Raw genomic sequence first — 16,732 nt, 5'->3', positions numbered from 1 at the left:
CACAAAATTATAATGCAAATGTTATTCTGACTTGACTGATAATCATAAAATACTCAATTCCAATGAAATTCCTTCTTGTGGCCATTAAATATTTTATGCTCAATTATCAGCCAAGACACAGAATAAAATCACATTTTTCAGTGGATTTCATTCAAGAGGAATATTTTTCATATTTAGAAGCAACAATTAAAAATACAATAAAATGTGAACTTTTACAGATTTGAAATGTTGACTTTGGTTTGGCATTTTGGCAAACGTCTCTTTTTAAAAAAATAATTTGATTTTTCTTTTTATTTGAAATTTATATTAAGCTAAAGAATAATGAATACAAGTTTATCAATCTGAATTATTGGGACAGAAAAATCCAGGTTAATTTCAATATCAGTTTAACATTTAAACAAGTTTCATATATCTTATTTATATTTGAATGGCATATATATATATAATCAAGCAGTAAAGATTAAGTTTATAAGCCAAAAGCTTCTGTAAACTGGAAGTAAATATAAATGATATTTATATAGTAATTCCATCCAACCAAATAAAAAAGCTCAATACAACCAAGATATGAAATAGAGCTCGTTATAAAAGAACACAAATTAAAGACTGTAAATTATATTTTACATGAATTTATTGTTCAATGGATACTCAAATAAGATATATTGAATTTCCTTAATACATGGAGTTTCAAAGAAATGTGTGATTCTCATCAGAGAAAAAATATTAGCAAATGAATATTATAGCGAAGCTATTAATTTGCGGTACTGGCATGAATTGAAACAGCATTATATGAAAACTAGTCATAAATGCAAAAAAAAATTCATGTAAAATATAATTTACTGTCTTCTATATATATGCAATTTTAGATACGTAATTCATTAAGTATTGATAAACAAGTTTAGTAGTTTAATCAGAAAAGGTAACGTTTAAAAACAGATTAAAATTGAAATGTATCTCTGTTTCAATTGAATTTGTCTTTACTGAGTCATAAGATATTTTAAATGCTTTATAATTCTTGTATTTAACAGGATTAACGTTTCGTTTCACCATTATTTGATGGATGGCTCAAGTCAACATATTTTAACATATTTTGATAAACCAGGGGAGATAATTTCGAAATGTTTTCTTTTTCAGTTTTCAATTTCATGGAAAATAAGTTTCATTTAAAATGAATGTAACAAAAGAAAAAACAAAAGAAAAAAATACGAAAACAAAAACTCTGACTTGTTAAGTATAGCTTGCCATTCTTGAGATTAGGTGTCATTCATGTCCATTTTTATTTGCTTATTATGTTTTTTTTTATTTTTCAAAAAGAACCTCGTCTATTAATGTTCTTTTGGTCCAAAATGTTGTTCATTACAAAACACAATTATAAAAACTGAAAGTGGAAGGGGGGGAAAAAATGAAGTGTTTTTGAATTATTAAAACCATGATAAAAAAAATGAAGTTAATTTTTTTTTTTTCACGTCTTTGTCTGTGATTCAGTTGTTTTCAACAATGAAAAAGACACCTTTTAATACACATATAAAAAAGGTTTTTACACACAGATAACACCAACAATAATCTTTCATAAAAAAATTGAAATCTTTCATTACAACATTAAGAATTATATTCACATCAAACATTCTCTCTCCCAACCCACGTTTTTAGTTTTTATTTATTTTTTTTTTAAATACTTTTATGTAAACCAAAAAGATGAATTTTTCTGCACACATTTAAAAAATATTTATATCGCTACGTTAAAAAAAAAACCTTATTTACTTTTAGAAAATATTGAAAAGATTAATTGTAAAATAATTTTATTGAAGCCGTTTTCTTTTCTCAAAAGCACAAGCATTTCTAATAGAAGTGGCCTGCTTATTTTTACTGTTTGCTTGTGTGTGTATTTATATTTTCTTTTCATATAATTATAAAATGTTTTTGAAATTATATTTTTGTGCTAATGTTAACACTATATCAATTTTTGGTAGAGTATTTGAAAAATACATTCTATAAGGATTTAGAAATTTTAATTTTAAGACTAGAATGAAACTGAATTGTGTGTACAATATTATTAGAGAGTTCATGAGTTATGCTTATGAATATGTCAACATTAGTTTGTGTATCGAATTACACACGCGTGTATATATATATATATATATATATATATATGTTTTTTATTTTTTATTACCATTTTATGTTTGATTTCATCCGAAACACATGTAACCAAACAGATAAAACAGTAATAAAAATAAAATAAAATAGTATTGAGCACTCTCTTAAGGTTTTTACTAATTACCAGTTTTACCAAATATATATATATGTACTGAGGAAAAATGTTTGTTTTTTCAATTATATTTTATCTTTTATTTATACCAATCCTTAATTTGAAGTTCATATAACAAATAAATACCAAAAGTCTATATTCCAAATTTCACGATGTTGACCATCTTACAATTCATTCCTTTAAGTACATTGACATTCACAATTCTTGATAGCACCCCTTCCATAGCACAAAATCATTCATTTAATTATTATATCAATCACTGAATCTATTCTGCCCTTAACTCCTCAGAAGGAATAGAAACTATCAATCCATTAAAAGAAAATAAAATGTATTTGGGCATGACTACAAAATCCGAAAATTGGAAAAAAACGTTGCAATTACCTTTTATTTTATCTTTTATTACGCCATTTTTCATTCATAGATTCATTGATTGATATAATTAAATGAATGATTTTGTGCTACGAAACAATTGCTGTCAAGAATTTTGAATGTCAATGTACTTAAAGAAATAAATTGTAAGATGGTCAACATCATGAAATTTGGAATATAGACTTTTGGTATTTGTTATAAATGAAGTACTGATGTTGTAGGAATACAGATTGTATACTACTGTAAACCTTAAGTCCAAAAAAATATTGATATCAATATTTATAAGACAATCCTAAGCAGATAAAGAAAGCCAATATACGAGATAGAGCAATAATATAATTGGAAATTCTGAATTAAATTATGTAGATTTACAATAAATTTTATTATTTGACAAGGAATACATATCATTCTTAAAGTTTTTTTTTCCTTAATCCATAGATTTCACAATGAATGGCTCATCTCATCGGAGGAAATGAGCCATTTATTGAAAATCCATAGATTAAGAAAAAAACTTCAAAAATTATGTCAAACAACTTTGTTGTAAACATACATAATTTAATTCAGAATTTATATATATATATATATATATATATATTTGTCAGAATTTAAGCTCAAGATATGTTTTGTTTTTTACTCCAGAGCCGTTATAAATAAGTTAGATTCCATTAACCATGTCTTTATTTCTGAAAAGATCAGTTCTTGATGGACCGTTTCATAAACACTCAGACAATCTGGTTGTTTTAACTTGTCAAAAGGAATGATTAAAAAAATGTTCAAAACATCAGTATTAATAATAATAATAAAACTTGTATCACCAGAGCATTTATGTATGTTGATTCAATTAGGAATACAAGTTTGCAATTATTTTGATAAGATCTCCAGTGATTTGGTTTTTATTTTTTTATTTTTTTTTGGGGGGGGGGGGTGTTTACCTCTCTTCTGATGAGTTACACTCACAGAAAAACTAGGATAATAACTCTACATACTGTGTCCATCAAGAAATGATCTTTTCAGAAATAAATGAAGACCTGGTTACTGAAATTTAACCGATTATTTATATCATACAAAAACGTTTTTACTACATATTTGCAGATATGCTTCAGTCCCAGCTGAAAGTCAGTTGAGCCTTCTCATGCCAAATTCTTAGCTTCATACTAAGAATTTGACCTAAGGAGGCTCAGCTAATTTCCAGTTGGGACTGGAACATGTTCACACATGTATAGTCAAAATGTTTGTATAAATAAAATTCATTCAAAATAAATATATAGCTCTACTTGTTATTGAGCTCTATTATATAAATACATAATTATTCATTAAATTAACTCTTATGAAAAAAACACGTTCAGAGACTACAGCTGTCTATGGATTACATATATATAGTTGCATAACTCCTATAGCCCAAGTGTGTCTTAGCAAATAATTTCTATCAATACTGATTTTATTTGTAATAAATTTAACATTAACAAAATATTAATAATCTTAAGTGTTTAACCTCTGATAACTGAATGAAAAATATATGCATCTTCTTAAAAAATAAATCGGCAGAATGTTCAGCTCCTTACCTTCCACTTTTTAAAAGCTTGACTAAAAAATAATTTTTTTTTCATTTCAGCAGACGAGCCATGTTATTTCGTACCAATCAAACCATTTCATGACTGCACATTTCTATTTCCAATACCTTTCCTCACATACCTTTAGTATATTTGTACCCTTTTTTTTGCAAACAATCATATTTAATTTTCATAAAAATGTAATCTATTTACTGTGCTTGAATTTATTCAATAGGTGCAAATAAATATATATAAATATTTGTTTAATATATGTCACAGTGTGTGCTGAGTTTCTGCGTGATATATTAGAGAGAGAGAGAGAGATAATCTACAGTTTGAGTTGGTGACCAGCACCAAAGTGCTACAGTGCCCATGAGTAACAAGGATGGACGCTAGTCCGGCTGTATCTAAGGGAGGTAAGTACGTATTGCACAGATCGATTGGTATATAAACACTTGATGTGGCTATTATCGAAATTATTATCGTTTATTAAACAAAATTTTCAAGATATTTTAAAATGCAGAAGATATTCTTTTTAGGGATTCAGAGTTGTGAGAAAATTTGATTAAATATAAAAAGTATTTTTCTTTTTCTTTTCTTTTTTTTTTTTAAATCTTTTTTCTTTGGGGGTGGGTGATAACTTTTCCTTTTCAAACTTTGTAAATACAATACACAAATGCGTTGCATGGTATTACATACATATGAGTGTTAGCAATCCGTAAGTATATTTGTGTATATATGCATATTAAAATATATACATACAGTATTTGTTAGTGAATTTGTTAATATAAAGTATATGCGGTTAAACATGCATGTTAAAAAAAAAAATGAAATTATCTGGTTCGGTTTACTAATATCAGTTTTCTTTTTTTTTTTTTTTTTTTAACAGAAAACTTTACTTTTTTACAAAGTTAATTTAAAATACTCGAATCATCTCTATAGTTGGCACTCAAGACAAAATTAATAACTTTATTTATTATACTGATATTAAACATGATTATATATTGTATTATATAATAACATTAATAATATGATATGATTAATAATAAATCCCAGTCTCTTGCCATACTTTGTAAAATGTTCTTAAAATATACAAACTTGATATTAATTTAATACTGAGCAAACTCTTGATCAGAGCACAAGACTGGGTCAATTAAACTATGAAAATTGCTCAAACTTTTGTTGGAACTAACAAATATTTTTTTTATCAGAACAGTAACTTTTTGATTGTCTTTTTTTTCTTTTTTTTTTTTTTTAAACCATTTGAGGTTTCAACAATTTTCTAATAAACGTTGGAATTTTTTTTTAATAAGTTTTAACAGATTAACAATTTTTTTTGTTTTGTTTTTTCACTTAACATTTCTTAAACTAAAATATCAATTTATTTTTTATGTGTTCAAATTTCTCTTAAAGGTTTGGTCCATCTGCTACGTTTAACTTTGAAATATCATTTCTAGATGTGTTCATATGTCTCTTTGAGGAGTCATAGTCATCATTTAATTTGTTGGGGCAGAGAATTGAAGAAGAAAAAAACCCAAACTTATAAAGTCCCTATATACTTGCTTCCCTACGATAGCAAAGTTGGTACAAAAATAATTACTAATGAAAAAAAATTGTGAAAGGAAGCAAAATCACTATACTATACTTACTAAAAAAGACATAAGTTAACAGGGGAGATAATAAAGTTCTATTGCTTACATTACATGATAAACGTAATTCAAAATGTTGGACAAAATTTTATTCCCCATATAAACTTTATTGAAAACAGTTTTTTTTTTTATTAATGATTATTTTTCCATTTTATCATTTTCTATAATTTCTGAATATGATACTATTTGCAACATGACAATTAGATTTGCTTTACTTGAAATTCAATATTTTTTTTCGTTTGTATAATATAGAAGCGCCAAAAAATTATATCAAAATTTAAATTGAAGTTTAAGTTGAGGATTTATTGAATACATGAAATACGACATGTCAAACAGAATCATCCAATTCCTTAAAGGTGTTTAAAATATTTTAGTGTTTACTGTAGAAAGAAATCTGCGTATTATTTTTTTATATCATTTGTGTGTCTACAGAGATGTCAGAAATTATTCTAAGGTTTTGAACAAAAAAATCGGCACTTGTACAGTTTAATCAAGACATTAAAAAATTGAAAATATTGAAAAAAATTATATTGTACGTATCCATTTTGGATCGAAAATCTCCGAAAAAAAATTGCACTTAATTGGATTGAGTAGTTTTTTTTGTTTGTTTTTTTTTACAGCGGAAAAACACGTTTTTTTTATGACAGCACGTTGAAGGTAGACATCTTTGAATTTTTTGAACATGCCATGGGGAGATAACTCAATTTAAAGCGATGACACTCCCTCCCCATATTTAATACTAGCCTTTTTTCCTAAAAATTGAACCTTTTGCTCAGTATCATAACAAAATTTTTTTTTTCGAGATGTAAAAAAAAAAAAACAAAAAACAACTTGATAAAATTAAGTGAATTTTTTTTTTTTTGAGAACTTCAATCCATAACGAATACATACAATATAACCTTTTTTTTTTTTTTCGATATTTTCATTTTTTTAATGTCTTGATTAAACTGTACAAGTACCAATAAAACAAACTCACACACAAAAAATCAAATAAACTTGGGAAGAAGTGATATCCATATTCAATGTCATATTATTATACCAAAACAACAAAAAGCTCTGACAAATTTTTTGATGACTTCTGGATTTGAGTAAATTAAATTCTGAACTAACATACCGACAAACTGAAAAGAAAATTGTGTCTTAAAATTACTTTTGCACACATAATGAATCAACAAAAACAAAATATGATTTGAAAAAAAAAAAAAAAAAAAAAATTTAAATACACATATTGCACTCTCTTAAATTATAATTCTTAAATCTTTTTAACAAATATTCTTATAATTTAATTTTTCAATTGAATTTAAATATTTATTCTAATTGAAACAAAAAAGGTTTTAAGATATCATGCATCATATGGTATTTCTTGATTTTGAACAAGATATCAGTTAATAAAAACAGCTTAAAATTAACAATGGCCATAAAAATATGTCTGTGCCATAAGCAATATTGTTTGCTGGTTGATCATATCAATATACTCAGACATTAAAAAATTTCTACAATTTACATATATATTTTTTGTCTATATTTTCTCACATTAAAATAACTATTTTAAAAAAGAAAGACAAACGTTGTTATATTTATAATCTGTAAACAATTCGGTTCATGTCCAGAATTCACTTACATTGAAAAAAAATATGTATGATGTATGTACTCGTGATGGAAAGAAAATCATATTCCTAAAATCACATAAATTAATCAAGTAGTTTTATTTTTAACAAAAAAAAAATCAAATTTTATGGCTAATCAAGGAGTGACAGTCTTCGGTCACCATCTTAAAGAAACAAAGGAAGATAACTCAACAATTCAAACTTTTAAGATAAGCCTTGTTATAACTACAATTTCCCTTTAATTATTTTTAAACGATTTAACGGTAAAACTACTTGATCAATTTATGTGATTTTTGGAATATGACCTTTTCATTTAGTCACCGGTATGTACATTACAAAGATTTTTCTGGATTTTTTTTTAATATTGGGAGAATTGTGGAAAACCACTAACAATTCAGAAACTTATTTTCTAAACTATGATGAATTTCGGAAAAGTATTTAATTACTATTTGCGAAAATTTTAAATACATTAAGGAATAAAAGTATTAAATTATTTTATTGTGTTATTAAATTAAAATTATTCATTTGAATGAATATTGCATAATATGATTCTCTTATAATAATTCAGATGAAACTTACGTAAGTAAACAATTTTTCTTCCCTCAAATAAATCACATTTTTTATTTGAAAATGAAATTTCAAGATGGCAAGCAATTTGTGTAATTAAGCAGCCAACATTTTTATAAAATCCTGTCGTGCGAATGCAAAAAAAAAAAAAAAAAAATTATAATTCGGTTTTAAGCAAATGGTTAAAATACGTGGTTTTTAAAAATATAATTTTAATACAAGTTCTGTAAAAATGTGCAAGTCGATATCATGCATTTTGTTTTTTTTAAATTGTTTTTTCCTAACTAATAAATTTGGGTGACAGACATAACCGCATCATCTGTTCAGATGTCATTCATTCTGAAAGAATATCTCTTTTTTTTCTTTTTTTTTTTATATATATAATTGACAAAACACAGTATGGCAAGAGAGAGGGAAAGGAAGGGGAGATAATAAAAATGTGTCAGGTTTGTTAAACACAGTAAAAACATGGACTCTGGAATGTGCCATCTTTCTTGTTCCAGATGAATTGAGTAAAAAAAAAAAATTCTACGTAGAATATACACAATTTTAGGAATATTGCTGCTTCTTTTATAACTTATGACTTTTTTTTATTATTATATAAAACGTTTGCTTGAGTAAATTCTGGATTCTTCTTGGACTTGGTGTTTTTACCCAGCAAAAATGTTGGCAAAGGAAAAAAGTTCTTTCGTGGCAATTATTCTTCCTGAAATACAGAAAATAAAAAAAAATTAAAAAATTATGATTCCAAAAATATTTTAAGATCTGATATGTGTAGTTTAAAAAAAAAAGATTATTTTAATAATTTATGATCAAAAAAATATTTTAAGATCTTTTGATATATGTAGTTAAAAAGAAAAGCAAGAAAGCAATGATGCTTGTTAAGATAAAGTCGATTTTTAAAAATATCGTTTTAAGCAAAAATAATATTATATACTTAATTGTCATGTCGAAGATAGTAATATATCCAAACATTATGAAAAATCATCAAGTAGCATATTGTGTTTTTAGTAAAATAAAGTGCTTCACTATAGACTAAAATGTTTATCACCATTAAAATGTAATCTAAAATTTGTGTTCCGAGTTATGTCCCCTGTGTAAGCACTCCTCAACATTTTACAATTTTATCCAATTTTCTGTAAAAATTTTAACAATAAATAACTTTCTACTCAATGAATTTTCATAATTTTTTGATACATTACTATTTTCGACATGACAATTAAGTACATATTATTGTTTTTGCTTAAAAAGGCATTTATTAAAATTAATCTGTCGATTCAATCTGAACAAGCACCAAAGTAATTAAAAAAAAAAAAAAAAAACTTTGTAAAAGAAATATTTATATAAATGAAGCATTAATTTTAAATGAATTCCCTCCCTTTTAAGACAATAAACTTAAAACATTAGTAAATTGTAATTTCTTTCTTTCAACAATTTAAAACTAACTTTCCATGGTGAAGCATAGTGTTTTTTTTAATTACTGAATTCAGCATAAAACAACCTGTAAAGGCTAGATATATCATAAAACAAAGCAACCAAACCAAACTCTGCGAATAAATATTTAAAGATATAAAGAACCCAAATCATGCATACATTTTTTCAAACATTACCAGATACATCACGAAATAACCCAAAATGGTTGATTTTCTGTTAAACAACCAACCAAATTTTCTTAGAAATTCTTAATACTAATTTTCCTTCTTTCAATCTTAACTTTTAGTTATAATCAAGATTGACCTTTTGACTTTCGGGCTCTCTCTCTAAAGACTGGATGATGGTGACAAGCAAGATATGATCCCTTTTGATTAATGATTACCTTCTGTTCAGATAACACAAAAGTCTTCCCTCTGTTAAGAATGGATTTCTTATCGACTTGCCTATATCGAATTTTCCAGCCAACATTAAATGTCTTTGTTAACCTGTTTCAGTCTTTCTTATTTTTTTGATCATGCATATCTTGGATGTGATAACGCATGATAACATTGTTGCAACTTGGCTGAGAATAAAATGTTCTCAACACATGTGCAACTATTTTAAAATTGGATATCAAGTACTGTGGTTTATACATTAGGAAAATAATTTTTTTTTCCTAAAGTAGACATTTATATAAATATCAACTTTAGTAAAATTTCATTGCATACATATATAATGGTACTGCATGTTAAATTTTGTTATAATTATTTAGACTATGATTATATATAATGGTTGTATCGATCGGTTTCCTAGATGTAAATCCAATGATACCTATATGATTGTTAAAGAGTGCTCAAAGCAGGACAGAGATGGTATATAGTCTTTTTATTATTATACAAACCCTTGATATTGGAATTCCACTAAAACATGTACGCACATATGTACCAATAATGTTTTGATGTTATCCTTGATATTGGGGTTCCACTGAAACATTAACCAATGTGTGTGTGTGTGTGTATATATATGATGATTGCAACATCTCTTGTCAGACGAGTGCCACTCCCTCAGACATTTAAAATCCATAAGCCCAAATGCCTGAGGGAGTATCTATACAAATATGATGTTACAAAGTCTTAGCTTTGTACGACAGCTAAGTCTCTCTCTCGGTTCAAAATGGTGAGATCCAGCAACAAGCAAGAGCAAGATAGTCAGCAACAAATTAAACTGCAGACCAGCTTAATGCGGGTAATGGTCTCCTGCTTTATGTTTTTTTAAATCAGAGATTTGCTTCTCCTAGAAAGGTTGCCTTCACCACGGCTTACGGGGGCCCTTTCCACCCCCAAAAAACTTAAAACTTATATATATACACTTTTTTTAAATTTCAATTCATAATCTTGGAAACCATGTTCTTTTCTTTTCTCATAAGAGTATATGTTCCTGGGTTTCCTTATCCGTATCCTTCCTGATTTTGTATTATTGGAACTTATTATAGTTTTGGTTAAGCTAAATGAAAGTAAACTAAGCAAAATAATTAAAATACGGTTAAACTTTCCTTCTCCACTTCATCTAACTTAACCAAAACTATAATAAATTCCAACAATGCAAAATTGAACAAAATCAGAAAAGACAGAAATAAAGAAAGCCTGGAAGAATACAGTTAAAAAAAAAAAAAAAAAAGCTGCAATTGTAGAAACCCAGATGAATGCCCACTTGAAAGGAAATGCCTAACTTCAGATATTGTCGATAGATGTGAGGTCATAATTGAAAACAGTAGCAAAGTATATTTGGGATCGGCAGAATGCTAATTCAATGATAGATTCCGTAACAACCTAACATCCTTCAGGTTTCAAGTAATGAAACAAATACCAATAGCAATGAGAATGACAATAATAATGATAATAGTAGAAATAATGGAATGAATAATAGAATCAGAAAAAGTAAGAAGATAACACGGCATTAGGTGAATGGATTAGGAAACTCTGTAGAAATGAAACTGAATATATATGATAGGGAGGGCTAGTAAGTATAAACCAAATAAATCGAAAAGATGTAACATCTGCATCCTTGAATCTTATCACATATTAACATTTAAGGAAGATTTATTAAATAAGTCCTAGATGTAGTGCAGGGCTGCTTGCATAAGAATAAATCCCTTTTATTCTGCATTAGACCAGGCTAAATAAAAAGGATAGCAAAAATAGAAGACACATAAATAAGTAAATAAATATACACAAGAGAAGGGCGTATATAAAAAAAAAAGAGATTAAAGTATAACTTATGCTTGATATAGAAAATATAAATTATAGGAAACCTACTTTTGAAATATCCATAAAACCAAAGCAAATAATGAGACATACCAAACATATAAGGTTAGATTAAACAATTTTAGTAACAGTTAAGGGGGTGATGATAAACTTATATAAAGAGACAGTAAAACACTAATAATATATAGATATAATAACAATAGATTTCTTAAATCTATATAGCTTAGAAATGAAACATAAATATGACAATAAAATAACTAGGAAGTAAGATAGATAACAAGGATAGATCATATAAAAAACGGAAATTTTTTTAGCTAGATACTATAGACATGTAATGGTAAATATATTTATATATATATATATATATATACATACATGAATATAGTAACATTAAATACAATCTGTAAATTAGCCAGCAAATATGAGAAATATATAAAGGGAAATAACTAAGTAAAAGATATATTCAGAAAAGTAAATTAGTGATCTACCCTGGATTAAAAAAAAAAACCCTAGCATATATACAACAAAACGGAATGTTTACTCTAGATAAACAAATACATTCCAAATATATTGTTTTAATACAGAGCAATTTAAATTGATAATATACAATAAGTAACGAATGGAGATAATAAATTTTAAGAGGTAAATTAAATAAGATGAATAAAAGGAATTATTATAAATACAAAAATAAGGCTGTTTCAGTATTGATCGATAAACAAGTGAAAAACACATTCTAACATCGTGGTTAAAAAAAAAAACAATAATTTAAATTGAAAATAATAATAATTAATAAATGGAGAAAATTAATTTAAGGAGGTAAATCATATTAAATAAAACGACTAAAAGAAATAATTATAAATACGAAAACATGGCTGAAAGGGAAAAACAAATAAGTAAAAAGATAGAAACCTGATCAACAACGAGAATTACTCTCGACATCGGACATGTTTTTGACTGATTGTGACATGTAAAGATTGTGTTTGAATATGTTTTTTGGCTATAGAATTTTCTGGGGAGGTTGCTACATTCAAAAATGCAGTGATAACATTTTTATTTGCTAAAGATTGCTAACGAAACAGATCTGTAACATATACTCTTATGAGAAAATAAAAGAACATGTGTTTTCAAAAATTGTGAATTGAACTATTAGCATTGAGTATTAGACAAATTTAGTATATTTGATGTTCTATTTATATTAATATTATTGTCTATCCTGCTATAACTGCAAAAACATTACTTTTAGAATATTTACAAGAAAACCATAAGTGTGTGTGTGTGTGTGTGTGTGTGTGTGTGTGTGTGTGTGTATCTATAAAAGTAAAAATGTCTGTATGTACGTGTGTGTCTGTGTACATTTCCTACCTAATAACTCTGTCAATTTTCGGTCTAGAGACTCCAGATTTGACATAAGGAGGAGTATTGAGATTTTAGAAAATCTTTTTAATCAATTTTCGGCCAGAAACCTGGCTGTCAAGGGGTCAAAGTTCAATATCTTGCCGTTTGAAAACTCTACCAAACTCCTTCGCCAATTTTGGGTCTAAATAATTGAAATTTAAAATTTAGGTTACTTGGACATGGATCTAACTTTTTAATTTGATTTGAGCCCAAAACAATAAATATTAAGGGATCAAAATTGGGGTCAAAGTTAAAAAAACATTTGACCGCTGCGGTCTCTACCAAATTGCTCCGCTAAACATTTGAAATTTTACATAAAGGGTATTGAGAGATAGGGCAAGCTTTTTAGTTGGTTTGGGTCAAAAATTAGAGCTGCCAAGGGGTCAAAGTTCAAAAGATTTGACCTTTGCAGATTCTACCAAATTCCTCTGCCAATTTTGGGTCCAAACACTTTAAAATTTTAGATGTAGGTAACTTTGACATGGGTAAAACTTTTTATTTTGATTTGGGACTAAAATAATAAATGTTAAGGGGTTAAAATTGGGGTCAAAGTTTAAAAAAATTGACCTCTGCAGTCTCTACGAAATTACTCAGACAAATTTTGGTCTAAACATTTGAAATCTTACATAAAGTGTATTCACACGCAGGGCAAGTTATGAACAGTACATAGGGCCCGAGCAAAGTCAGGCTGAACTGCTAGTATATATATATAAAAGTGAAATTGTCTCTGTGTGTGTACATTTCCCTACCAATTTACTGTGACAATTTTCAGTCTACAGACTCAAGATTTGACATAAGAGGTATTGAGATTTGGGGAAAATCTTTGTAATCTGTTTCTTGCTAGAAATCTGGCTGTCATAGAGTCAAAGTTCAATGTCTTGACCTTTGAAAACTCTACCCAACTCCTCCATCAATTTTGGGTCTAAACACTTGAAATTTTAGATGTAGGTTCCTTGGACATAGATCAAACTTTTTAACTTGATTTGAGGCAAAAACAAATGTTAAGGGGTCAAAGTTTTTAAAACTTTTTAGTCTAAACATTTGAAATGTTACATAAAGTGTATTCAGACATAGGGCAAGCTTTTTAATAGGTTTTTGGCCGAAAATTTGGCTACCAAGGGGTCAAAGTTCAAAAGATTTTACCTTTGCAGTCTCTAGCTAACTATTCAGCAAATTTTGCATCTTTTTAATATATATATGGCATAATCGCACTGACACACCGGTTCTCATCAGATCATCGAAGTTAAGCAACGTTGAGCCTGGTTATTATGAGATGGGTAATCATTCGGGAATTCTAGACATTGTATGTGCTCTCGGCTTATCTCGGCATTTGTTTCCAGTCATCTTGTATATTCACTTCACTATGTCGACTCAGCAGAAGTGTGGTTGGAGATTGTGCACCTCTTGCTACAAAAATTTCATGCGCAGGCATCCCTTCATGAGTATCCATAGTCTGTTAAAGACTGAAGGAGCCTGTTTGTGAGATATATATATATATATGCGCATAAAGTTATGAACAGTACATAGGGTCCAAGCAAAGCTGGGCTGAACTGCTAGTATATATATAAACTAATGAAACAGAATAGATTGATGGGAAAGATTGTGAGTAGAAGAAGCAGAGGACTACTGCAAGAAACATACGTTTAAAGTCTGAACACCAGAGCAACTTAAAAATTGATGAGCAACAATGAATTCATGAATGCCTGGGGGAAGAGAGATAGATGGAGAACCATAGCCATCAATACCTGTAATAGGTAGGACACCACTTTATATACTAGTAGGAAGATCCAATATTACTCAGGATTGAACGATGATTAATGAATGTTTCACACTCCCATATTTTTATTGTCATCAAATTCAATGAGATCGACCATTTTTCAATCAAATCAATTGATTGCCTGCTCTAGTTGGGGACTTGTCACAGTGCACTAAGAAGCTTTGCATGCCTCCCCACAATGACTTAATCCACATTACATCATGGTCTACATTGCAATGTCGAGAACCTACTGTTGATTTTAGAAAATTGTTTTCATATGTAACAGCTTAAATTAAAATTTCAAATGCAAAAGTAAAGTATAAAAAACAACATACATTACATAAATGATTAAACATTCTGACATTTTTACTGTAATACAATAAGCTTTATTTTTGTACTAAAGATAAACTACAATTTCTCATCACTAAAAACGTTATACATCGCAACAAAAACTTATGCATTGTACCAAGTTATTAATATCATTTATTATATTTTATTATTATTCTATTGTAATTCACAATCATATGATTAATAAAAAAAAACATTCTGAAAATTATTTTAAGGACCTTGTGTGTATATGTGTATCATTCAAACACTACAGTGTTTAAATATATGGTTAAGTGGCAGTTTTAGTAATTTAGAACTGCTTTAAAACTTCACCGCTCACTCATTTTGTGACCAAATTTCAAACAATTATTACAGTTTATAGATCACCTTCTCAGCTACATTGTGAAAAAAATTCAATTTTCGTTTAGTAAAACAAAAGTTATGATGAATTTTCTGGTGTTCAAAATCGTAAAAATATATAAAGAGGTGAGCGACGCTGTTTATGACTGGTTTCCATAGAAACCACATCACTTCAATGACTACTGTTGCTACCAATTTACCGCTCTCGCAAAAAGAGAAGTAACAAGTGGAACAGAGAGAATGAAAGGGAGATAATTGGGGGGATTTTATTGAAAGCAGACAAGTGCTGTACATTGTTATTACATGTGTTTATGGGGACAAAAAAATAAGACTGAAATTAAGCAAAGAACAAATGAATTTATTATTGGAAGCTTGGAAAAATCATGAATTATAATAGAAAAATATGTGCATGAAAAGTAATATGGTTAAGCTTAAACATGGAAAAGTAAAGGACAAGTTGTTAAAACTGGGAAAAAAAAAAGGTTATAAATTTATATTTTTTACTATAATATCTTGTCCTTTTTTTTCCAGTTTTAACAACTAGCTTTTTATTTTTCCATGTTTAAGCTTAACCATATTACTCTTTATGCTCGCATTTTTCTATTGTAATATTATATATAGATATACACATACTAGCGGGCCTATCTGGTGTTAGCCAGGGACATGGATACTTTAATAGTTTCTCTTGAAACTCCTCTCTGTGTATATCTATAAAACAATAAAAATGAGAATGTGAGGACAATTTTCAACCTATATGCTCTACAAATTTTTTATCTACAGACTTGAAATTTGGTATACAGGGTATTCAGACATGTGGAAAACTTTATAATCCGTTTTAAGCTGGAAAAAATGGCTGCTAAGGGGTCAAAATTGAAAAATTGGTAAGTGGAAGGCCACCTGATTTTCAACTGTTTCACGACTGTGCATGCACAGTTGTGAAATATGTCAGCTTACTTCTGCTAAGTATGAGTTTGAAAACGTTGTGTCAAGCTGGTGTAATGGTTATCATATTTGACTCCCTGTCTTTAGGTTTTGGTTTCGATCTCAGCTCAAGTATTTTTTTTTTCTACAAAAAGTGAACTGTTTAGAAAAACATACTCGCATGCACATGACTCAGTTTCTTAGCATTTTTTTTTCTTTTACTTCGTTTTTTTTTTGTTGTTTTTTTAAGGAATTTAACATTGTTTAATAACTACGGTATTTCTGTTTCTA

The 16,732-nt window shown here is 27.9% G+C and overlaps 1 protein-coding gene across 3 annotated transcripts in view; it reads right to left on the bottom strand.

Moving 5' to 3' along the window:
* Positions 1–8,029: 8,029 nt before the first annotated feature.
* The window catches only part of LOC145254440 (coronin-7-like), a 398,384-nt gene continuing 389,681 nt past the window's right edge, over positions 8,030–16,732 (bottom strand). For 2 of the 3 annotated variants that reach the window (XM_080113025.1, XM_080113026.1), the window contains one exon: positions 8,030–8,711. In XM_080113025.1, the coding sequence (XP_079969151.1) occupies positions 8,703–8,711 (9 nt within the window). In that variant the 3' untranslated portion in view covers positions 8,030–8,702. The remainder of the gene's footprint in view (positions 8,712–16,732) is intronic. The other variant, XR_013863766.1, reaches the window with a different exon arrangement.

Source organism: Euprymna scolopes, chromosome 3 (genome assembly GCF_053919585.1).
Source record: "Euprymna scolopes isolate OS-2025 chromosome 3, ASM5391958v1, whole genome shotgun sequence".
Lineage (NCBI taxonomy): Eukaryota > Metazoa > Mollusca > Cephalopoda > Sepiida > Sepiolidae > Euprymna > Euprymna scolopes.
Note: the sequence above shows the minus strand (reverse complement) of the source record. Positions and strands in the feature narration are given on the sequence as shown.